Source organism: Castor canadensis, chromosome 15 (genome assembly GCF_047511655.1).
Source record: "Castor canadensis chromosome 15, mCasCan1.hap1v2, whole genome shotgun sequence".
In the NCBI taxonomy this organism is placed as follows: Eukaryota; Metazoa; Chordata; class Mammalia; order Rodentia; family Castoridae; genus Castor; species Castor canadensis.
The window spans coordinates 72,997,315-73,023,506 of NC_133400.1; the positions used below are offsets into that span (position 1 = coordinate 72,997,315).

General features: G+C 35.8%; 1 protein-coding gene across 12 annotated transcripts in view; it reads left to right on the plus strand.

Moving 5' to 3' along the window:
* Positions 1–26,192, plus strand: part of Arhgap21 (Rho GTPase activating protein 21) — a 118,458-nt gene that overhangs the window by 83,078 nt on the left and 9,188 nt on the right. For 7 of the 12 annotated variants that reach the window (XM_074056492.1, XM_074056494.1, XM_074056493.1 and 4 more), the window contains 14 exons: positions 3,919–4,110; positions 6,179–8,072; positions 13,462–13,620; positions 13,734–13,836; positions 15,981–16,017; positions 18,211–18,336; positions 19,586–19,870; positions 22,395–22,459; positions 22,536–22,675; positions 23,462–23,604; positions 24,295–24,450; positions 24,544–24,622; positions 25,465–25,538; positions 25,616–25,705. In XM_074056492.1, the coding sequence (XP_073912593.1) occupies positions 3,919–4,110; positions 6,179–8,072; positions 13,462–13,620; positions 13,734–13,836; positions 15,981–16,017; positions 18,211–18,336; positions 19,586–19,870; positions 22,395–22,459; positions 22,536–22,675; positions 23,462–23,604; positions 24,295–24,450; positions 24,544–24,622; positions 25,465–25,538; positions 25,616–25,705 (3,543 nt within the window). Of the gene's footprint in view, positions 1–3,918; positions 4,111–4,859; positions 4,890–6,178; positions 8,073–13,461; positions 13,621–13,733; positions 13,837–15,980; positions 16,018–18,210; positions 18,337–19,585; positions 19,871–22,394; positions 22,460–22,535; positions 22,676–23,461; positions 23,605–24,294; positions 24,451–24,543; positions 24,623–25,464; positions 25,539–25,615; positions 25,706–26,192 lie in introns of all 12 variants that reach the window. The other 5 variants (XM_074056491.1, XM_074056497.1, XM_074056498.1 and 2 more) reach the window with 5 other exon arrangements.

The window sequence follows — 26,192 nt, forward strand, 5'->3', positions numbered from 1 at the left end:
TAAAATACATTGTTCTATATGTGACACTTCAGCATAGATTTTTTTTCCACTGGAATATCTACAAGTGTCATTTTTCTAGGGCTATTATAGAACACAAAGAGAATGTGAGATTTTTAAAAACCCTAAGTAGAGAATACTGTGTGTCCAGTACAGATTTTATATCTACAATGTCCCATAAGGGGCCTTCAGAAGTTACTTAAGTACTTGTGCTGATCTTGAATTCACTATTTTATGCTTTTAAAGATGTATTTGTTCCTGTGAGGTCAAATATTCATTATAAAGAGAAAAACTATCATGAACATTTTTATAGCCACTATAAAAACCATTTCCCGTTTCAAAGTCACGGTATTTGTATGTATTTGTCTGATCAACAGCAGAAGTACTCAGCTCATCTTAAAGAGGTGGTATAGAAATTTTAATTAGGCTTGAAACCTGACAGGTATATACTGATAGATTCCATAATTTATAGTTGACAGTGATACAGTATTGAAAGACATAAAGTAAAATTAAGAAAAATTTGTGAAATTTTTAAACTTGTGCTTGTGATAGTTCTATGCTTGGGAGCCTCAGTTTTTCATCCAACATGTATTTTCTAGACTAACAGAATGAATAGCATTGTACTCTAGCCATTGGACCACATTTTATTATAATATTTTAGACTATCATCTGTTGGGTTCATATTTTAAGCAAGTATTGAAAAATAAAAACATTTTTTCTTCCATTTTCAAAAAACACAAAAAGATTTTGTTCCCTGTTAAGTACTGTCTATGCTATAGTAGCCACCACCCATCAAGTCACCTCACAGTGACACCAACTGTCTTAGTCTGCTTGGGCTGTTACAACAAAATAACTTAGACTGGTAGCTTACGAGCAATAGAAATTTCCTTCTGGGATGCTAGAAAGTCCAAGATCAAGACTTGGTGTGTAGTATGGGCACATTTCCTTGGGGATGGTACCGTTTCACTGTGTCTTCACCTGGGGGAAAGGCTAAGGCAGTGGAGTGGCATCTGTGCTAATCCTATATGGGAGGGCTCCACCCTCATGACCTAATCACCTCCTGAAGACCTCAGTCCTTAACACTATCATGTTGGTGATAAGTGTGAACATACGAATTTGGGGGCAGTCAAACCACAGGATTAACTGAATGAAAATCCTTCATTGAATGAAGTAGTGATAGGAAAGCTTGATTTGGGCTTTTTTTCTCAGTGTGTGACACGAGATACTTTGTTAAGCATTTGGTTTGTGAACTCAGAGTTAAATTTTAAGTTAGCCAATTTGGATAACTCTGGAGATCAGGTGTGTCTAATGTTTGGCCAGGACATTTTCTACTTTAGAGTATTCTTTGTTAACCGCAACCACTTTAAACAACTCATCTAGGAGTATAGGGAACAGAGCATTGGCACTCATGTTTGAGCAGCTCTAAACCACAGTGCTGGACTGCCGTCCAGTACAGATTGAGTCCTGGTGGTTTGCCTTAAGTCCCACTGCTACTTAGTGTCACAGCTGTTATTCTGACTCAAAATCTCTAGGCTCCATTTGTCACTCTACATGTAATATCAAATGAAAAATGTAACCTAACGAAAGTTTTTCTTTGATTTTATTAGGGTAAGCAATCACTTTGTATGTTCCATAAGCGCCATAATACTGTATTTAAACTTACATATACATTTGCCAAGTGTGAATTAAAGTGGTCTTGCCTAGAGTAAGGGAAACAAGAACAGGAATTTCAGAGATCTCTTTCATATTTTAAAATTTAGTAGTAGTGATTTTGTTCTTTAAAAAATACTGAACTAATTATAGGAATAGCACATGAATTTCAAATAATATAGAAACATAGATTTAAAAAAAATACAAGTCCCTCCCCTACCTGTACCATTCCCTTCTCCCACACCTCACAGTAGCATGGTCCGTTTATATTCCACTGTGCAGATGTGTAGTTATTTTTGCTTTTTTTCCATAGGTAATGGGATTAACAAATTAACCTTTTAAAGATGAACTGATAGGGATTGTAATCTCAGCAGTCTCTTTATTCTGCAAGGCATTTTATTTTGCTTTTTTAATAAAAAAGTATCATAAGTATGGTAATTTAATAGTATCATAAGTATGGTAATAGTGATTTTGATGTGATTAATAAAAACTTAAGTGAAAGATTATTTTAGGATTATTTAGAGTATAAGCATGGTACCTATACTCTAGATCAAACTACTAATATTAAGTTTTATTTAATATTCTTTATAGTTCTAATTCCAAGTGAAGGATTCTAGGGGCCATCTTTACTTATCCCCCCCTTTTTTTTGTTTAGAGAACTTTTTAGATACAATAGGCATAATAGGGTTGCTATTATTCTGTTTTCATTAGGGATAGCTTCAGTGTGAAAAATAAGCTTTTAAACTGCTGTTAAGTTATAAAACTTAAATGTGAGGGTAACGAATGTGGGCTGGTATTAAAAAGGCTAAATGAAAACAATTGAACAATTAACTAAATTTCTTTTTGGCATAGTCTAGTTTTGGAAAAACTTAAGTGTTGTATCCTTCAAAAAACACCTACATACATTGTGAAGTGTTCATTCAGGCTTAAACAAAACTAAAAACAGAATTATTAATAAGTAAATATATAATTATTAATGACACTGGTTTAAAAAAAATTCCGTGTCATTCCATTTCCAACAGACTTACTAATATAGGATGATTTGGCATCATTATATAAGAATATGATTATTTTATTTAGGTGATTTTTGTGCGTTTAATTGGTATCCACTGACAATTCAAAGGTTAATAAGAGGCTAATAATTAATTATTAATAAGAAGTTAATAATTAAATAAGTTAAAACACTGTCATGACAGACCATTATGAATCAATGAAAAATTTGGTGCCTATAACCAAGCATTCAAGAGAAAGGTGAAATAGTCACAGCTGTGTTGAAGACAGAGAATTTTCAGTTCTGTTCCCAGGATATAAAACCATCTTACTGTGCTTGGTGTTCACCTCAGAGCTGCATATTCTGTTCCATTCCAGATCACCCACCCAATGTTTGCCAAGACCCTATGAATCCTTTCCCATGAAGGAGTCTAAAGCATTCCTTAGTAAGCATTTGGTTGCCTAGGGGTCCACTTATAGGTATTGTGGGAGAACAGCATACTTTAAAATGCTTACTGTCAATTCCTATTTTACCTCCCTAGTATTTGGGAGCAATTTGTGCCTTGTACCATACTTCTCAAAATTGCCGTACATGTTCCTAAATTATTCTAAGGCATCCATGGCCTGCCAGTGGAATACACATTAAATCACAGTGGCCATAGAGACATTGTTATTTTCCTGTGGATGATGAGTGGAATGGTATTGGTTCCCAAATTTTATGAGAATAAACTGCCTTTAAATAAGAAGATTAATAGATAGAAATAAAGATAGGTAAACAAGCTTTTGTAGTGTTAATATGTGAAGAATATGTGAGCAAATTCAGTAATGTTCATATTGTATTTCAGCTGTATCTGCTGACATTAGACAATAGTTCTGTATGTGTTAGACATTCTATTTAGTCAGTCTATTGTTATTGCATGGTCCATGTGTGAATTTAAGGACTCTTTGTCATAACTTTTCTTGGAAGTGGGGACCTGTAACAAAAGACTATTTACTGTTTAGAATTGCCATTGTTAGAAATATCTGACATGTATAAAATTTTTAAAATACTTAATAATTCCAGTCATATACTTCTACTACTAAAAGATTATATTCTTCCCGAAATTTGAACAAAGTGTTATCTTTAAATTATTAGTTCTAGTGCAGTATTTTCAAGTATGTTAAAACCCCTGGGTGGAGGGAAGGGTTCTATGGTGAATAAGTTTGTACTTTCCCCTGAAAGTTTCACAAGGTACACTAATATAATAGAGGTCTTGAGAAGCTCACCAGCTTCCCCCACAGCACTGGCTGTGGGGGACCTGCCCTCCTTTTCAGGTGGTATATAATGAGATGATACAACCCCGCTGCAGGAAGTACTGTATCAGACAGTACAGGATGCTCTCTCATCCAGACGGTTTCCTGTCACAGAAGAGCAGTGGTGTGGATGTAATCAACATGTTATTTGTGTCTGTGCATATATCCAAGATGCAAAATGTATGTTCTGATTTGCTGTGTTTATGCTATAGAGATATGATGGTACACATGTTTCTTTTATATACTTAGTTCTAATTTCTCACTGCCTTCCAGTCTATGTTCTATAATATATTACAAGTTTTACTCTTGCAGTAATATTTTATGTATATTCAGTAGTTATTTAATAAACTAATAAGGTAGTACAAAAGATACAGTATTGAAAGATCCAAATTTTTGAGTGAAATCTATTTAACAAAACAGTCTTTTTTCACCCAAATCATAGAGTAAAGGCTGTTGCAGTCAGCTGACAGCTTGCAGTTATGCTCTGATTTACTGGGGAAGGAGGTTGTACTATTTTAAATGCATAATAGAGCATTCATTTCGTCATCTGGAAGCAGAGATGGAAAAAGCTCAGGGGAAATGAGAGACATCAGTGTTGCTCGTGTAGAAGGGAAGCTTTGCAGCACATTATCAGACAGCAGTGCATATTGAAGAAAATATCTGTCAGGGAGGCATGTCACCAAATGCATTTTGCTTTCAAGAGTGGTAGACAAATCAAATAAGACCCAGATAAAAACTTGAGAAAAAGATGCTCAGAAGGATAGTGGAGTTATTCTTTATGCTTCACTGCCCTTTACCTCTCATGGTACCTTCCAGAGAAATCAGTATACATGTATTTTTAGCTTGCCGTTTCCAGCATCAATATGACAACATGATTCTGTCCTTATATCAATAAGCAGCTTCTACTATGTTTTCCTATTTTCTGCTAGCTACAATTTACAAAGGATGTCACAGCACTGGTAAGAAATGCACAGTAGCCATTTCCTTGCTTTTTAAAGTCATGTTTTGTAGAAATTTGTAATAGACTTATTACAAATTAAAATTGTAAGTTTGCTTAGAGAAATCTCTCCCTAGTGTTAATCTCACTAATTTGCAGAAAGTGTTTGTGATGTATGGTTTTTCCTTCCTTCATTTTTATGTTTATGTTTGGCTTTCTCTTGTATCCTGTACATAACTTATGTTAAAACATAATATTTATCTGCAGTTGTATTTTTTTTTAAGTATCTCACCCTCTCCCTTTCTCTTGGACTTTGCTGTTGTGTTTGTGGCTGCTCTTGAGCTTTGCAAGCTGTCTAATGCAAAGACAGGATATAATGATAGTATCGAGTTAAGCTTGTTTTGATTAGGAAAGATATGTTACTGCACCTAACTGTCTGAGATGCTGAACCCCTGTGTTGTATCGATGAGTTGTTTTGGGGACTCTCTTTAGTTACTTTCAGTTCTTCTTAAATTTTTAATAACATTGCTAGATAATTTTATAAAGAGTTGATAAAAAATAATTTGAGCTGCATGCCTGCCTGTCTTCTTACAGTAAGAGACCAAATAAATTTATACAATATAAATTTTGCATTAGTTTAAAATAAAAAGCAAAAGTTATATTCAGAAAAATGAATTACTTTTTTCATATTTTGTGCCTTTAATGCATATGTGCTTAATTTCTTAAACATGCACATTTTCTTATTTTAAATATTAAAATATTTAGCATGACTGTTAAGGACTTATTTTATCAAAACCAATTATTATTGGGGATTCTGTGATAGTTGATAAAACACTTCAATATACTTTAATTTATGAAAGGATTAGTGCCTAAAAAAGAAATATATTTGGTTAAAGCTTTATTTTTAGTATTTTTTTCCCTTCTCTCTGGCAAAAGATAAGAATCTTCTTTTACCGGGTTTATTAGGCAGCCATTTAACCTGTCGACTGCTGAAAAATCAAAGCTTGAATGGGGAGAATTTTACAAGCAACATTGCTATCGCCAGTTTGTTGGGGAAAACTTGATGTGTCTCACATCATTTAAGAAAATAAATAGTTGCAGTTTGCATTTGTTGCAAATTCTACAGTTTATTTGATTTCAGACAGCTTTTTCTAGATATTTGTGAAGTATTCTTGTGTTTGTATGCATGCTATAGTGAGTCTCACTCAGGAACAACACAGGGTTAGTAAAATAAAATGGTGTAGTGCAAACATGGGACATACTGTTCTTTTTATGAATTTGAAGTGACACTTTTCTCTGATTTCCATACAGGCATATTCTCAAGATGCCTACCTAAAAGGCAATGAAGCCTACAGTGGCAATGCCCGTAACATACCCGAACCGCCACCAATTTGCTATCCTTGGTTGCCATCTGCCCCTCCAGCCATGGCACAACCCATTGAAATATCTCCTCCAGACTCATCAGTAAGCAAACAGCAAACCAGTACCCCAGTCCTGACACAACCTGGCCGGGCCTATAAAATGGAAATACAAGTGCCTCCATCACCAACAGATGTTGCAAAATCAAACACAGCAGTATGCGTTTGCAACGAAAGCATAAGGACTGTCATTGTGCCTTCTGAGAAGGTTGTAGACGTGTTGTCCAACAGAAACAACCACACAGGTCCTTCACATAGAACTGAAGAAGTGAGGTATGGGCTAAGTGACCAGACCTCTTCAAAAACAGTGTCAAGGACCACATCACCATCCTCAATTCCCACTGCCCATCTGATTCATCAGACTTCAGGCTCCAGACCACTGGAACCTTCTGGGATGTTACTTAAATCTGGAAATTACAGTGGGCATTCAGAAGGAATCTCAAGCAGTAGATCTCAAGCTGTGGATTCTCCTTCTGTGTCTGTCAATCACTATTCTCCAAATTCCCATCAGCACATAGACTGGAAAAACTATAAGACTTATAAAGAGTATATTGATAACAGACGATTGCACATAGGTTGTCGGACAATTCAAGAAAGATTGGATAGTTTAAGAGCAGCATCTCAGAGCACGACTGATTATAACCAGGTGGTACCCACTCGCACTACTTTGCAGGTACGACGTCGAAGCACCTCCCATGATCGAGTGCCCCAGTCCGTTCAGATCCGGCAGCGCAGTGTATCCCAGGAAAGACTAGAGGATTCTGTGCTAATGAAGTATTGTCCAAGAAGTGCATCTCAAGGAACACTGACTTCCTCTTCTGTTAGTTTTAGTAATCATAGAACTCGTTCATGGGATTACATTGAGGGGCAAGGTGAAAGCTTACAAAATGTCAATTCTGAAAGTCAAATCCCTGATTCAAATGGGGAGCGAAAACAGACTTATAAGTGGAGTGGATTTACTGAACAGGATGATAGACGAGGTATTTATGAAAGACCCAAGCAGCAAGAAATTCATAAATCTTTTCGAGGTTCAAATTTGACTGTGGCTCCAAGTGTTGTTAACTCTGATAACAGGCGAATGAGTGGCAGAGGAGTAGGATCTGTGTCTCCGTTTAAAAAACTTCCACCAGATGTAAAGCCATTACAGCCCAACAGAAATTTTCAAACTACTAGTGGAATGTCACTGCCTCGAGGTGTTTCACAAGACAGGTCTCCTCTTGTGAAAATCCGAAGTAATTCTCTGAAAGCACCTTCTACACATGTCTCAAAACCATCATTCAGCCAGAGCTCATTGGTTTCTGTCAAGGACCAAAGACCAGTAAATCACTTGCATCAAAACAGTCTATTGAATCAGCAGACATGGTTCCGACCCGAAAGCACTCCTGGTCCTGAAGTGGAGACTGGGAAATCCCCCTCTTTATCTGGAGCTTCTGCTAAGCCTGGCCCTCAGATGAAGGAGAATTTAGGTACTTCAGATTTAGAATTACCTGTCAGTCAAAGGAATGAAGATTTAAGTTTACAAGAGGCTGAAATTCAGCAATCGCATGGTTTAGATAATAAAGAACCTGTCATCCTGAGAGAAAAGCCTCCATCTGGTCGCCAAACACCACAGCCTTTAAGACATCAGTCTTACATCTTGGCAGTAAATGACCAGGAGACCGGGTCAGACACTACCTGCTGGCTACCGAATGATGCTCGCAGAGAGGTCCATATAAAGAGAATGGAGGAGAGGAAGGCCTCTAGTGCCAGTCCACCTGGTGATTCCTTGGCTTCCATACCATTTATAGGTGAGTTCATTTCTAGATCTTGCCTAGTACATTGATTGCAAGGAATCTTTTCAGAAAAGTAGGATCTGTAGTCCCATAGCCACAGAATTCTTACAGTGTGATTTGTTCTCAAATTTATAAGTTGTACTGCAACCAGAGCAGTTAGCTTTTATCTTCCTTAAAAAATTATTTCTAGTATCAATTCTCCTTTTAAAAAAAAACACTTGAGGTATCTTGTGTCCACTTTTAATTTTAATTTTGCTGAAACCATTTCCCACCATCTGGAGCCAAGAGAATCATCAAACAAATGGTACCTAGTTGTCATTTAACCTGAGTCAGAAACCAAGTAGAACAGCTTTGGTAATTAATAACCAACCTTTCATTTGGTTCCATTACGTCTTAAGTGTTATTAAGAAAAAGCTCAGTGGTCAAGTAAATTGAGAAATAATCCATTTAAATGGTCAACAAGTTACATCTTTGTCTTCACCATAGGAATTGTCAGAATCATTAATTTGCTACTATATATTATGAATTGTCTACAGTTTTCTCAGAAGTATTTGACAGTGAACTCTTTTATTTAGATTATCTTATGGGGCTAGTGTACCATGAAACACACTTTGGGAGAATATTGGTCTGGATAATATGTGACTTTTATGCGATATTTCAATTAAAAGAATAATGAAAGAAATTAAGGTTTGCTTTTGTGTCACACTCAGAATCTCATAATTTGTAATTTTAAAAATTACTTTTTGATATTTGAAAACATTATAAAGTAATGGAGCGCCTTAGCTTTATTCCCAAAATATCAGAATGAAGCCAATTCATTTATTCAATTATCTATAATGCAGAACTAATTGTATGTCTTCTGGAAAAAAATTTTTTACATTTCATTAAACATTTAACGTCTAGTATTTCTCTTGTACCACAAAGATTTAAAGACAAACATTTTGGTTTTAAACTAGGAATATTAGTTGTGATCAGTATTTTGCTAATCTATTGCATACACACAGTTTATTTCAACTCTTTTTATATGTAAACACAAAACACAAAATGATTAAATGTTCATAAGTAATCTGACAGTAAATAGCCTGTAGGTCCAGCTTCTCAGGAAGCTGAGGCAGGCAGGAAGATCTCTTCAGCCCAGCAGTTGGAAGCCAGCCTGGGCAACATAGCATGAACCTTCCTCTTTTTTGTTTGTTTGGTTTTTGTTTTTGTTTGCAGTAGCAGGGTTTGAACTTAGGGCCTTAACACTTGGTAGGCAGGAGCTCTGCCACTTGAGCCACTCCACCAGCCCTTTTTTGCGTTGCCTATTTCTTTTGAGATAGGGTCTTACTTTTTGCGCAGGCTGACCTTGAATGGCAGTTCTCCTGATCTTGAATGGTAATTCTCCTGATCTCTGCCTCCTGAGTAGCTAGGATTACAGGCCTGAGCCATCAGCGCTGGCCTATGTTTACCTCCTTTGCTTTCAACTGAATATGTATCTCTGAAGACAATAAAAAGAAGACACTTAACACATTTGAATTTCTTTTTAAAACAAATCTACTAATGGCATTTATTCTCCTTTTCCTATAAGAGCAAGGAAAAATCTCAATGATGTTAAACAAATAGGTGCATGGTATGTATAGATTGACTCTTCAGGGTGTTTGCAAGGAATGTACCATCTTGTGGAGTTAGGATAGAATCAGTGTATTCAGGTTCCACATTTTTAGTTAAAAAGATAATGCAGTCTGTGCCAGAAATTCTGATAATTTCACTGAATTACATGAAATTATTCTCAACTATTCTAAAGTTTAAAGTACATCAGCTATGTGCTTCTTTCTGGAGTAATTATGTTGTCTGAAGAAGGAATCCTCACAAATCCCTTACATCAGAAAGTCTTTTTATCTCTTGTATTCTAAGTTGCAGCTTTGGACATAGAGTGCTGTAGGAGAGATACATGTTTGTCAAAGGAAGCAAGAAATACAGTCTATTCTACCTTTTTAATTTTATTTTTGACTGACATAATAATCTTAACTATGTGAGGTACACTGATGTTTGATTACATGAGTACATTGTGTAATGATCAAATTATTCATTTCATACATTTATCTTTATTTCTAATACTATTTTCTAAATACTTTTTAAAATATTTTTAAATACACAGCATATTATTGCTAACTATAACCACCCTGTTGTGCTGTAGAATACAGGATAGATGTTCCTCCTGTCTAGCCCCAGCTTGGGCCTATTAGCCGACCTCGCCCTATCCCTTTTCACCCCCTACTATCTCTAGACTATGATAGCCACTCTTGTATACTCCACTTCTATGAGCTCAACATTTTTAAATTCTACATGTGAGTGAGATCATATGGTATTTGTCTTTCTGTTTCTGGCTTATTCCACTTAACATAATATTCTCCCAAGTTCATCCATGTTGGAAATGACAGAATTCCATCCTTCTTGTGGCTGCATAGTATTCTATTGTGTATGTATGCCATACTCTTTATCCATTTATCCGGTGGTGGACACTTAGGCTGATTCCACATGTTGGATGTGTGAATTCCTCTGTAATAAACATAGGAGTGCAGATGCCTCTTCAACATACTGATACCGTTTCCTTTGGATATATACCCAGTAGTAGGATTGCCAGATCATATAGTAGTTCTATCTTTTATTCTTTGAAGAACCTCCATACTGTTTTTCATAATAGCTGTACTAATTTATATTCTCACCAAGAGTGTGCAAGGGTTCCACATCCTCACCAGTACTTGTTATCTTTTATGTAATAGCCATTCTAATTCTAATGCAAACCAACACAGCTGTTCACTGATGTTCTGGTTTATATTTCCTTCATGGTTTAATGATGGGTTGGGTTATGTATGTTTGCATTTACCTGCTAGCAATTTGTACATCATCTTTTGAGAAATATCTACTTAGTTCTTTTTGCTCAATTTTAAATCAGGTCATATGTTTTTTTATGTTGAGTTACTTACATATTTTGGGTGTTTCAACCCCTTATCTGGTGTATAGCTTCCACATATTTTCTCTTATTCTATAAGTTGTCCTTTTACTTTGTTGGTTGTTTTGTTGGTTGTTTCCTTTGCTGTGCAGAAGCTTTTGAGTTTACAACGTAATTCCATTTGTCTACTTTTGGTTTTGCTGCCTGGGCAATCTGTAGATTGTTTTAGGTAACAAGGACATTTTAGCAGTATTTGTTCTAACAATCCATGAACACAGGCTATTTTTACATTTGTGTTTTCTTCATTTTCTCTCATCTGCATTTTATGATTTCAGAGATCTTTTACCTCTTTAACTTTTTTCCTAGGGTTTTTTTTGGGGGGAGGTTTGTAGCAGATAGGATTGTTAACTTTTTCAGATAGTCAGAGTCTAATGATTAGTGTATAGAAATGTTACTGGTTTTCTATGTTGACTTTGTATACTGCTATTTTACTGGTTTCATTTGTTTCTAACACTTTTTTGATGGAGTCTTTAGAGACATGTATGGTTATGTCATCTGCAAACAAGGACAGTTTAAATTCTTCACTTCCAGTGTGGATGCCTTATATTTATTTTTCTTCCCTAATTTATCTGGCTGTGATTACTGTGTTGAGTAAGACTGATGAGTGTAGGCATCCTTGTCTTATTCCATGTATTGCCATTTTTTGTAGCGCTCAGCTTTGAGAAACAGTGTCTTATAGGAACACCATCTAATTTTTTAAAAATACCTTTTTTCTATATGTTAATTTGTGTAGTCGATTTCATATGAGCCATTCTGGTGAGTGGCTTTGCTATAAAAATCTCTTCCAACTATCAATAAATACTGTGTAAGCCAGATAATTTCTAAAGAACTTGGTTTTTTTCCCACTCATGTGAGTATGATTCATACAATTGTAAATTAACGGACTCCATAAAACCAACTTACTTTATGCTTATGTATCACTTGAAGAAATTTTGTTAAATTTATGGTGATTTAAATCCTAATGATAGTTAAAACTAGAACAAGTTCTAGTAAAATTAAGTTTTATTTTCATTGAATTAATTAAAAAACCTGACTTGTCTCCTTGCTTTTGGAAAAAAGGACCCTTAGATTCTCACTGTTATGAAAATAAACCGTTATATACTTAGTAATAAGTAGCTGATAGAGAAGTTTCCAAAATGTTTTCTTTTGCTAAAATATAAAGAGCAGCTTTTAAAGAAAATTGTAAGACTACAAAATAAGCTTAAGGTAATCAGAATTTACTGATTTTAGCCATAAACTGGAAATGTTAGAATTTTGCAAACATTAGTCCTCTTTGTTGAAATACCAAAATTAAAGTAGCTTACCTTCTGAATCAAGGAATCAAACCAGTTTTATCAGTATTTATTTTTTTAAAGAATCTTATTATGAGGCATTTAATTTTAGTAGTTCCAGCTGTATAGTTCTGACATGTTTTTAAATTGCATTCCCTTGGCCCAAAATATCAGAATTTAAAGCACTGATGTTTTTTATAGTAAGAGTAAGATTTTTGACCAAAGCTATTGTTCACCAATGGAGCAAGTACAAAGTAAGACCCTCAGGTATCAGACTGGGTTGAAATTCTCCTCCGTAAGCATTGCACCTTTATATAAGTTACTTAATCTGTCTGTGTCTTCATCTGTAAAATAGTACCAGGATTTCATAAGTATTGCAGGACAGAGTGTACATGAAGTATTAGAATGGTTCTTGTACCTAATAAGCACTGTTACTGTTGGCTGTTATGTGTGCATACGAATTTTTATATATGATGGGCTTTGCAGAAGCTTAAAATTCATAACACCTACAACATTCATATTTCTACAAGGGTACAAAGGGCAAGACCACCATTTGTCTGGAAAAGAGTAGCACTTTCTGATTTACAAAATAAAGAAAATGCCAAATAAACGAGCAGCAGTCCTCGTAATACAACTTCTTCTGGCAGTTGTAGACTGAGCTTTTTTGCCTTTGTACAAAAATGAAAGATAGACTTATAGAGGAGTGGGGGGGGGATGAAAGATTTCAGGAATTGACACTTCAAAAGTTAAGCCTTAGTCAAATCATGTGACTTAGTTCCTTGAGTTGATAATCTAATAAGAATTTGGAAAGTTTTTTAAGGTGGCGTATGAATGTTGCTCTGCCTTGGTAAGTTTAGATACTGAATATGTACAGATATAAATTTGGGGTACTTTTGTTATCAGTTATTGGTTGGTAGAAGAAACAACTCATGTAATTTCTTAGGTTTTTCAGAATTATTTGGAATTGCTAGATAACATCTATGTAAGGAGAGTTTTAGTGGACCAAGTATATCATGTGTTGGTTCTTGGGTGGTTAGGTGTTAAAATCTTCATCTGGCCTTGTTAGTAATGATTATTGACTGTTGGTTGTATTACTACTGACAATTAGGTCATTAACATTCCAGTATTTGTTTTCCTGTAGATGAGCCGACTAGCCCTAGCATCGACCATGACCTTGCCCATATCCCTGCTTCTGCCGTGATTTCAGCCTCTACTTCTCAGGTCCCCTCTATAGCAACAGTTCCTCCCAGCCTCACAACTTCAGCCCCTATAATTCGGCGTCAGCTCTCCCATGACCAAGGTATGACTAAAGAGCACTTTTGCAAATCATACCTTACAATAGTATGTCACATTTTTTCACCATTAAAAGAAAGAAACCACTCATAAAGTATGAATGTTGGATTTTCATTACAGAATCTGTTGGACCTCCCAGCCTGGATGGCCAGCCAAACTCAAAGACAGAAAGATCAAAATCCTATGATGAGGGTCTGGATGATTACAGAGAAGATGCAAAATTGTAAGTCTCCGTGATACCATTTTAAATATTTGCCCATGAGTGGATGTTCAGCATGAGTTTGGCATATGCATACTGAAGTTAAGGTTGTCTTATATTTTCTAACGTGTAACATTAGGAAAACAAATATAAAAATAAAATCAGAGCTGGAGGTGTAACTCAAGTGGTATAGCACCTGCCTTGTAAGCACAAGACCCAGTACCACCATAAATGAGTGAATAATTGTTAAAAATCAAAGTTACTTGGTAACATAAGCAATTGAATTTTTAAAAATCAGTAATGCACAAATATCGTGTGTGTGCGTGTGTGTGTGTGTATAACTCTTCCTGTGCTAGACTTGCAGCCACTTAGAACCACTCAAATACAACTGCATTACTGTTGTCTTGTGTATAATTCTAGAGCTAGTGTATGTGTCAAGTCAACGTAAGTATGTATGCATACTTACATTGCTTGTGTGTGTGTTATTTTTACAAAGAAGTGATAACTGGTATGTATACTGGTCAGGCAGTTTCCACTTCATATATTATTGTCACAGTCTTTGTCATGGTTGTTTAATTTTTCATATATTTGACAAATATTTATATCCTATTAGTGGACATTTAGATAGCTCAAATCTTATGCTACCACAAACAAGACTTCAATAACTGTATTTGTACATAGTTCATTTAGCATGTATATGAGTGAGTTTAATTTCAAATAGGATTGTTATATCTAGGAGGGTGTATCTTTATTTTCATATCTATTGTCAGTGTTCTCCATAAAGATTATATCAAATAACATTCCTACTAACAATATATGAAAGTCTGTTAGACTCACTAATAGAGTGTATTTAATTTTTAAATAATTTTTTGTATTATCTTGGGGCTGTGTTCTTTTCAATTCATTTAGCCACAGCTCATGTTTACCATGTTCTATTAATTATAATGGTTTTACAGCATTTTTCTAAACTGGTAGGACTCATATTTATCATTACTTTCTGCTTTTTCAAAATTCTGCTGGCTACTTTTATTTTATTATTTGAGCCTTAAAATGAACTTTTTTGATTCTTTGTTTCTTAGGATATTTTCATTGAAACAGTATTTAATTTATAGATTAATTTAGGGAATATTGACATCTTTTATGATTTCGAACCTTCTGTCAAAGGACAATCTGTCTTTTTTCATTATGCTATCTTTGTAAAAGATCCTCTGAAGCTTCCATTCGATTATTTATGTTCCAGTAAAATTAGTTCTTCCTGGACCAGCCACTTGAGGGAGGATGGTTTGAGGTACAGCCAGGGCACAGTGTTCCAGCCCAGCCTAAAATTTTCTAATGACATGTGTTTGCATGGGTGAGCTGTTTAGCCCTAACCAAAGGAGGTCAGTTACTGCACATTTCAGCCCCCTCTGCCACCCAGTCACACATGGTGCCCTACCAACACAGCAGGGCTGTGCATTTCCTCACTGGTTCTTACCTCCTGACACTTCATGGTGGTAACTGAGGTTTCTGTGACCAGCTCCAGCAGCCTATTTCCAATAATGTCAGTCAGGGGAGGTGGATTTGCTATCTCAAAGGGTATTGAGCCACAGATTTGTTTAAGGTAGGCAGCTACTGCTGCCCTCTCTTCTGTACCGTGTTTTGCTTCACTCCCGTTAGCCACCCTCCTTTGTATGTTTAGTTTAGTTATAATTTCCCCCGATACCATTCAAGATTGTGTTAGTCTGTTTATGGTTACCTTGTTGTTTGGGGTGGTTTCTGAGAGAAGACTGTGACATTTTTAGTCATGTGTTAATATTCTAAGTTTCTAAAGGATTTTTAATTTAAAAAAAGCTTTGACACCTATTAAAAGTTAGATTATTTTGAATAATTAATGTGATCCTTCAGTGGCGACAGTTGCTTCCCTTTGAAAGCCCTTAGAACATGGTTCCAGAGCAGTGTTAGGCAGGACCACCCGACTTAAAGTCCCACACTTCGAGCAGAGTCAGTCTTAATTTGCCAGACCAGCTAAAAAAGCTTCAGTATGTATAAATTAGCTGTCTTTCTCAGTGAACATACCAAATAGTAATGATGAAGTGTCAGCTTGTTAATGAAAGGTTTGTTGCAATTATTCTTACATCATTAATGTGGTTTTTGCATTTATTACAAATATTTATGTCCTTTTCCAACAGGTCCTTTAAGCATGTATCTAGCCTGAAGGGAATTAAGGTTAGTATTCGATATTTTAAAAATATCAAGGAAATAATAAATGTTTTATTTACTTTCATTTACTTTAGCTCTTCAGAGACAAGTATTTCTTTTATTCATTGGCTATTTAGTATTTAAATGTGTTGAGATTTTATTCTGTATCAATTACATTTGGAAAATATTACATATAAATGTTTCTAATTTCTAAATCTCTTCATCAAATATGTACTACTGTACAAACTGTGCTGATTCTTCTCACTTTATCAATTCAAGGCTCAAAATATAACTGCCCAAGCAATCTTTCTGTATTTGTTGGGTGTTTATTTTTCCATCTTCAGTCATTATTTCGTGCCTTCCCTCTACCCTCTCCTTGCACTCCTCTTGTTCTCCCTGCTGTTACATTCCCTCATGCTTCATTGAAAAAATAGGACAGGTTAGACCGGAATTTCCTCTCGTCTCCAGAAATAGCTGTCACCTGCATTTCTACCCATTTTTTGGTCTTCCCTTTCATCTTAAATGTCCTTTTACTTGAAACATGACCTTGCTGACCAGCACACATGCTTCTGTGGGTTGGCTCACCCCTCACTTTCTCAAGCCTGCTGTCTTGTGCCACTGTCTTTCCAGGGGATCGTTCATTGTCACACTCCACTGTTGCCCTCATTCAACAGAAGTCTTCCTGGAATCCACATATCCCTCTATGTACTACTCTTGTTTTCTCCTCTACTTTTTTATAGCAAAACTTCTTGAAGAAATTGCTCATAGCCTCCACTTCTTAGTCCATATGCATCAGAGTGACAGTGCTCTTCCCAGGGTTGCCAGTGACATGCCTATTAACCTTTCAGTAATATCCAATTTCCCATTCCCTTTAAATACATCCCTTATTCTGACTTCCATTTTGCCCATCTTTTCTGCTTTTCTTTTTATCTCTAAGACTATTTTTCAGTCTCCTTTGCTGGGTCTTCTGCTCTGCCTAGTATCTAAAATTTTAGAGCACCTAGAGCTTGTTGTGACCCTCTTTCTTTGTCTCCCCTGATTCACTCAGTGGTCTTGTACATATGTCTTCCAAAGTCTGTATTTCTGGCTTTGACCTCTTCTCTGAACTGTAGTTCACGTAAGTTACGGCCTATATGACATCTTCATTTGGATGTTTAATAAGCAATTCAAGGTTTACCTGGCCAGTAGACCTTGGTCACTATCAGACTGGCTTATCTCTCAGTCCTCTATCTCACTAATTCCACTTTTATCCACCCACTTGGTCAAGCCAAATTCTGTTCTACACCCCCCCCAATATATATTAATTCCCATCTACTCTATATCTAAAATATACCCTGAGCCTTTATTTATATTCCTTCTGTTTTCACTTACAGTGCTCTACTCTAGACCTCCATCATCCCTCACCAGGATCCCTACAGCAACACATCCTCTCATTCTCTACATAGCAGTGAGACTGATCTTTGAACTGTGTGATCAGATGTTACTCCTGATTCCTCACTTAATAAATGCTTCCCTTTATGCTTGCAAACATAAACTAAAGGCCCTCAACAGTCTCTCATTAGCTGTTCTGCTCATGCTGAACAGACAATATTTAAAATAATGAATCTACGTTCCTTAGCTGTACATTCTCCCGGAAATTTTCCTCCCTCTGCCCTTTCATAGCTCCCTCATAGCTGACACCTTTTCTATTTTTCTTCCAGATGGAAATCAAATATTACTTCTTTGAGAGGTCTTGCCTTGGCACCACCAGCTTCTGGTTGCTGCTCAGTCATTAATTACTCTGCTGTCATTCTCCGAATGCACATATCACAAACTGATGATGTTCTTTTTATTCTTTATTTCCTCCAAGACACGGTCTCACTACTTAGCTCAGGTTGGCCTCAAACTCACTGTGTAGCCCACATATTAATTCATTGTCTGTACATGTTGAGACCTTCCTGCTTCAACTTCCCGCATGCTGAATTGTGAACTTATGAGAGCAGAAAAATCATATTATCCCTATTGGTTTTTTTAAACAGTTAAAAGTTCCTTCAGATGACTTTTAAAAAACAATGTTGGTCAACTCACAATTTTTTAACAAGACTGGAAATGGTAAAATTTTCCAAAAATAGTGCTTTAATTAAATATGACTTTTACCACAAAGCAATTTCAGTGTGCAAATACAAATATTTATAAAGAAAAAGCTAACATTTTACTCTGTTTTCTTCACCTTTTCTGTAGATCATAGATAGCCAGAAGTCATCAGAAGACTCGGGATCCAGAAAGGATTCTTCCTCTGAGGTTTTCAGTGATGCTGCCAAGGAAGGGTGGCTCCAGTTCCGACCACTCACCACCGATAAGGGCAAGGTAGCATATTTTCTCAGTCCTGTGAACATAAGATGTGCGTGCCCTGACACATAAGGGACAGTGTGCTTGTGGAAAATGACAGGGGACGCAGATGAAAAAGTAAATAGAATCATTTGTAAATATCTCCCATAGGAAGAGAAAATGTATTTTTAAAGAAAATTCTAATCGTTGATATAATGTACTTTTCATCTTATGTCTCAACTACACATAAAATAAATTGTCTTATATTTTGACAATGTGAAAAAAGAAATTGAAGTATTTAAGAAGAAATTCTGGTTTTTTTTTATTAGTATACTAGTCATAGGTTATTATACAATAGGCCTTTATGAAGTGGCAGTTCTCTATCTTAATAATTAAAATTTTTTTTTTATTTAACTTGTCCCAGTTCTTTTAAGTTGTGTTTATGATTTTGTTTTATAAATATTGTTATATGTGAATATAACAGTATCAATGTATGCTTCATTAATTACATTAAAATACAATAAAAACTTTGCCACAAGCATTTCCTGTTATGAGTCTGGGGTGGTGGCTCACACCTGTAATCCTAGCTACTTGGGAGGTAGAGATCAGAAGGATCATGACAAAAGTTCACAAAACCCCATCTCAAATCTGGGCATGTCGGTTATGCCTGAAATCCCAGCTGTGGAAGAAATGTAAATAGGTGAATCAAAGTTTAGGTCAACCTGGGCAAAAAGCCAGAAAATCCTTTTTAGTTGGACAACTTACTTATAAGAACATTTTATATTACCAAAAGAATTTTAAAATTTGTAAGGTAATCTACCTTGGTTGGAGATATGGATATTTTTACTTTACAATATAAAGTGGATCAACTTCAGTGACTTAATTCATTATCTGTACATATTGTTCTGGGAATTTCTTCTGCACTGTTTATCATTTTCATGCTCTAAGATTTAAGTCTTATTTTTATTCAAAAATATTTTTCTTATTGATTTTTTTTTCTAGTTTTCGATTTGTTTAGCTTTTAAGATATCATTTCAATACCAACTTTACTTGAATTACTTTGTTTTAGCTCCCTGTCCTTGGTTTTGATATGAATACATTTCTTAACTTGGTTTATACTCTACAATTCTTCACTTTACTCTCCTAACAAAATACATATTGGGGTAAATCAGACACTTGCTATAGCCGGTGTTTAGGAAGGTGTGTGAAGAGTGTTGCTTAATTTGCTTATCCTGTGACAGAAATCTAGCATGTTGTTCATATTCATGAAACACTTCGGGTTTTCTAGCGAGTTGGTGGGAGCATCCGGCCGTGGAAACAGATGTATGTTGTGCTGCGGGGCCATTCACTGTACTTGTACAAAGACAAAAGAGAGCAAATGCCTCCATCTGAGGAAGAGCAGCCCATCAGTGTCAATGCTTGCCTGATAGACATTTCATACAGCGAGACCAAGAGGAGAAATGTGTTTCGACTCACCACATCCGATTGTGAGTGCCTATTTCAGGCTGAAGACAGAGACGATATGTTATCATGGATCAAGACTATCCAGGAAAGCAGCAACCTGAACGAAGAGGTATGTGTTTCAAAGCACATAGGTGAAATCTGACACTGACACTGACACTGTCACAGTGTCTTCCTTAGGAAGACTGAAAGAAGCTGATACATTATTTTTGCAAAAAATTCAAATACTAGTATACGCATTTAAAGATAATCAATCCACAGAAAACCTCAAGTGCACCTAGTTTATGTTATTTTGCTTACTGGAAAATCACCATTGTTGATATCAAAAAAGAAGCTAATGATATTCTGCATACCTCCTCGGAAGTAATGAATCAAAAACAGGAGCCTCATGTTCCTAATCCTGGTCATTATAGTTGTCCCTTTGTGTTTATGAGGGATCAGTTCTAGGACCCTCCACTGATACCAAAGTCTGTAGGTGCTCAAGTTTCTTATTTGAAATGGCATCATATTTGTGTATAATCTGTACATGTGCTCCTGTAGACTTTGAGTCATCTCTACATTGCTCGTCATGCCTACCATGAGGGAAATGCTCTTCAAATAGTTCTCACATCATATTGTTCAGGGAATAACAAAAAGGAAAATAGAGTGAATACATGTTTGGTATTTTCAGTCCTCAGTTGGCTGGATCCTCAGATCCAGTGGGACCTACAGACAGAGAAGGCCAGCTGTACCTTTTGACCAAATTATTCAAGATCTTCTTCCTGATCTCAAAAGCAGGATTATTGTGGTCTTGGGTCATAGTAGAAATACTTAGGAAAACAAATTACTATGTGAAAGCAAACAGATAATGATTTTTATTCATGGAAATAACCAGGCAAATTGCCATAGGGCCTTGTTTCTAAGTAAATGTGCAGGATCAAAAGTCATGCTATAAGCCAGCTTTTCTTTTTAAAGAAGAATAATGAGTTAGACTCAAGATTTTGTGGCTCGCACCATCAAGATGTTTTTACAGCAGAAATTTCAGTAATTGAGGTAGTTTTAAAAATATGCAACTATAAACTTTATCAAGAAAATCCAGCAATGATGAAGTCAAATTTTTTTGAGTCCTTTCTTTTTAATATCATTGCACTATTTTCCTTACGCATTCTTTCCACTTTGTTGTACCTGTTTTGACAAAAGAACCTGTAATGACTGACATTAAAAGTAAGAATTTTAAGTTCTGTGTTCTTGCTCACAGTACTCTGGAATACCTGCAATAACTAGAAAGCCATACAATTTATGTTCTTTAGTCATTTTCATTGCATCTGTTTTAAAGCATGAAAACTTAAACCATGAGGACAAATGCCTGTGCTTCCTTTGGTAGTTTTACTTCCTGCCTTGTTTGTGATTAAAAATTAACGCTGTTCTTATCAATACAACCTTTGTTCTATAGCCTCTCACTATTGAGAGCTTCAGAGCTGACTTGTGTAAAACAGACAGCTAATAAAATCTGAGATTTCTGCTTTTTAAAGTAATAGTTTAAATGTCCTGTATAATAAGGACCTGCTATGTGGCAGGCACTCACTAGGCAGAGTATCACTACTAAAATTCCTCTGGATGGTTTTATCTGTAAAATGTAGAGCCATTTTGAGAATTGAATAAAATACTGCTTACGAAGACTGGTGTCATGCATGGCAGGCAATAAACATTTCCTTAATGTCAGCCGTTAATGACCATCATCTAACGTTAGATTAGATGGTATTTTTTTCCAGTCTCATACTTGGAAAAGTAATAATTCACTGAGTGCATACCCTATGATAGGCACTAGCAACCATATGAATGAATCCTATTATTGTTATCACCACTTTATAAACAAGGAAACTGCTATAAAGAGATTATGTAATTTCCCCAAGGTCACATAGTGTATCAGGGCGAGGATTTCAATCCAGCCAATTGGATTCTAGACATTAGTCATATAATCAGCTGGTAAATTAGAGTGGTCCATTTAAACTCAAGATTGTTTTATTCTTGTTTGTATATCTTTCATAATCAAAATGAGACAAGTTCAAAATGTGTGAGAATGCATGTCAATGAGTAATTGGAATTGACAGGAAAAGAATCATCTCTTTATGGTCAGCTCTGGGCTTACCACATAGCATGTTACAAATGTTAACCTTCAGAGATGAAAAAAACCAAAACAGGTTCTTGATAATCTGCTGCTTCTGATACTAACTGACCCTTGGTCTCATTGTTCCTGGAAGTTAATCATTAAACCCCAGCAGTTTTTTTTTCTATCTTTTATCCCAACAGTATTATTAAATTCTGGTCATTCTTTTTGGTATTAGAGAAAAAACTGGCTTTCTGCTGCCCCATCATTTATTTAAAATGACAATCAAGTCAATAAATATTGAACATTTGTTACTTGCTGGAACTTTTCTAGATATTGCATGAGGTGCAGAAAATAAACAATCATTTGGCAATGCAATGGCAGGAGGCACTGAGAACATTTGTCACATGGCGCTGTTGAATGGAGGCTTTGAAACAGCTTCACTAGAAGTGAACCAGTGTTTGTACTGACTGAGCAAAGTAATACAGGAGGAAACCTCAAAACAGTAGGGCTCACCTCTTTATAATATCACCTTCTGTTTCTTCTGCAGGACACTGGAGTTACTAACAGGGATCTAATTAGTCGAAGAATAAAAGAATATAACAGTCTGATGAGGTGAGACTCCCGTTGTGCCTACAGTTAATTCGAACATAAAATAGGAAAATAGTGAAGAAGTGTTTGTTTCTTTCAGCAGCAAAGCAGAACAGTTGCCAAAAACACCTCGCCAGAGTCTCAGCATCAGGCAGACTTTGCTTGGTGCCAAATCAGAGCCAAAGTCTCAAAGCCCACACTCTCCTAAGGAGGAATCAGAAAGGAAACTTCTCAGTAAAGGTACTGACATTAGCTTTCCCAGGTTAATTTAATACATGTTTAAAATTGGGATCTTAAGATATTTTCATGCTTTTCTCTACCGTATCTATTGACCCAAACCCAGGGTCAGCTAAGCTAGCTCAGAGTTCTCTGCAGAGCTGCTCTAGGTTAATTGGGCCTTTCCTTTTAAGGTGGGGCCATAAGCGCCACCTAACACAGCAACATACAAACGAGACATTGCAGATTTGACTGACTCAGGAACCACATGCTATCACTTTGAAACAAAATCGGTTTTTCCCTTTTGCTGAAATTTCACTATAAGGATGACATGCTGATTTTTTTTTTTTTTTTTTTTTTTTTGGCAATATCCAAGTTTGAACTCAGGGCTCGCACTTAGGCAAGCACTCTGTCACTTGAGCCATGCCCCCATACCTTTTTTAGCTGTAATTTTGTTCTTCAGATAGGATCTCTCACTTTTGTCTAGAGCTGGCCTCAGCCCTCAGGCCTCCTACTTCCACCTCCCTCAGAGCTGCGATTCTAGGCATGTGCCACCACGTCCAGTCCTGACTGTACTTTCTTGCTGATTGAAAGAAAATCATGGTACAGATTATAAAAGGATGAAGAAATATAATTATTATCTACTAGATTATATGGAAGATTTAAAGGAGTGGCACAGTAGGAGGAGAATATTTTTGATAAATGTAGGATGCCAATTAATGTAAACATATGAAAAGGATTTTTAAAGTCACGATTTAAACATTCATTTCCATTTTCTTTATTATGTCATTTTCCAATAACAATCAAAAGATGATACCAGTCCCCCAAAAGACAAAGGCACATGGAGAAAAGGCATTCCAAGTATTATGAGAAAGACATTTGAGAAAAAGCCTGCTGCTACAGGAACATTCGGGGTCAGACTGGACGACTGCCCACCAGCTCATACCAATCGGGTAGGGGACACCAACCAGTCGGGTTTCTGGAGCCATTTACTCAGCTGTGATTGTAATAGGGACTGCCTGTTCACTGTTTTCCTCTTTCTAGCACACTTTAGTGTCCCTAAGTACTTCTGCTGTGTGTGTGTGGAGTAATTTTATCTGTAATGCTTTTTTCATAATGTATTGACTCTGGAATAGAATGATTCCATCATTAAGAATTTATCTGAAAAGGTCAGTAACAGTTCATTCTCAAGCTGTGCATGCTTCTGCTTTTAGCATCTTAGAACAAGGCTGAAATCAAGAACATGATTAAGAAAGTATAATAAATGTGAATGTGTGTTGTGTGTGTGTGTGTGTGTGTGTGTGTATAACCCCATTAGGGTTCATATTGTGAGCTAATGATTCTCTCTTCCTTGCTTTTCTTTATTCTGATTTGTTCACTGTTCTTCCTTTTCCTTACTTGCTGGCTTTCCTCACTGTGCTTTAGCCTATTCATTCTCTTCCCACACTCTTGGACATCTCTTGCTGGTTTTAGCTATTCGCAGTTCTACAATATCTATATGCTTCATTTTCTCTATGTTATATAGCAGCAATTGATATATTTCCTTTGGGATGAAAAGGGCCTTTTAGCTGTGGTATACAACTACTAACTGAAAATAAACCTTTGTACTGTGTTAAATAAAATGTTTATCTCTTGTTTTGCAGTATATACCATTAATAGTTGACATATGTTGCAAATTAGTTGAAGAACGAGGTCTTGAATATACAGGTATTTATAGAGTTCCTGGGAATAATGCAGCCATTTCAAGTATGCAAGAAGAACTCAACAAGGGAATGGCTGATATTGACATACAAGATGATGTAAGATTATTTCTATTTAAGTAACTGATGCAGTTTTTCTCATTTCATAATATTGGTGGAAAAAAATAATGTGTTTCTGTTTTGCATATCTAGAAATGGAGAGACTTGAATGTGATAAGCAGTTTACTAAAATCCTTCTTCAGGAAACTCCCTGAGCCACTCTTCACAAATGGTGAGTGAATGCGCAGGAGAGATGGATGGAGGAAAAGGTTCACCTTACAACTCTTGTGCAACCACAGAAGAATAACTACAACCAGTAAAATAATAGTGTTGTCTTCCCAACACAGTGGCTCACACGTGTAATCCCAATTACTTGGGAGACATATATAAGAGGATTGTAGTCTGAGACCAGCCCCATGCAGAAGCATGAGACGGTGTCTGAAAAACAGCAAAAATGGGCTGAAGATCTGCTTAAAGTAGTAGAGCTCCTGCCTAGCAAGTATAAGGCCTTGAGTTTAAACCAGTACCACTAAAAAAAGAAAACTTCTTGTTAAAGGAAACAAGGTTTTGGTTTATTTCTAATTTATATATGAAAAGCATATTAGGTACTGTTTGTTATTTGGATTTTTTTTGATAAATTTCAATGAAATAGTTCCTAAAAAGTTTAATGTCAGTAAAATAAAAACATGATAAAAATATCCTGTTGATCTCTGTTACCAAGTTAAAAGTACATTTGGCTATAATAAGGTACACTTAATAGAAAAGCACTTTTCAGTCAAGTCAAATGCTTTAACAGTGTACCGGACACCGTCTTAGCTGCTGTCAGGCTGGAGGAACAGACGCGATGTGGAATAAGGATGGACCTCAGGGAGGTCACATGTAGAGAGTTCTCTTCTGCTTGTTGATGAGCTTGGATGATCATTAAAAACCTTATCTAAAATGTAAATTTTAGACATATATTTCAAAAGTATTTGGGAATCTTCTACTCGTTTTTAATTGAACCTTGATGGAAAACTAGCTTATAGTTCACCCAAGCAACTCAAGATAAGTTTGTTTTATTGTTCTTATTGTCAGATAAATATGCCGATTTTATTGAAGCCAATCGTAAAGAAGATCCTCTAGATCGACTGAAAACATTAAAAAGACTAGTAGGTATTATTCTTTACTTTGGGAGGTACATTTAAAACGCAGCATTTAAATTTATTGTGAAAACAATATGTTTCAGATTCACGACTTGCCTGAACATCATTATGAAACACTTAAGTTTCTTTCGGCTCACCTGAAGACGGTAGCAGAAAATTCAGAAAAAAATAAGGTATGTAAAGTGCATATATTTTGTTGTTTCATGCCAAATAGTCAAATATAGTTTTATATATAATTCAACAAAAACTCTGAAAGTGTATCAAGCTGAGTCCATCTAAAGATCACTCTTAAAAGTAAAAGATCCACAGTAGCAGTTGTCATCATTTGAAAGGGGTATTTCATTTTGTATTTATTTAGGAAGAAAAATGAAAAGGTTAGTTTTAGTTCTTTGATTTTTCAGCTGTATGTCATTATTTTGAATAGGTGACATAAAGACACAATATAATACAATTTATTTCATTTTAAACAGACAAGGCCTTTGCCCTTTTTAACACCATCACATTATTCTTATCAAGCACAAAAAAGTTGCTGTTCTTAATATTATCTAATTCAGTTTTTCTTAAGTGCTTTTAAAAATTGCTCTTTACAGTTGCTGTTTAAATAGATATCCAGACAGGGGCCACATATTGTATTTCATTGATACATTTAGTCTTGAGTTC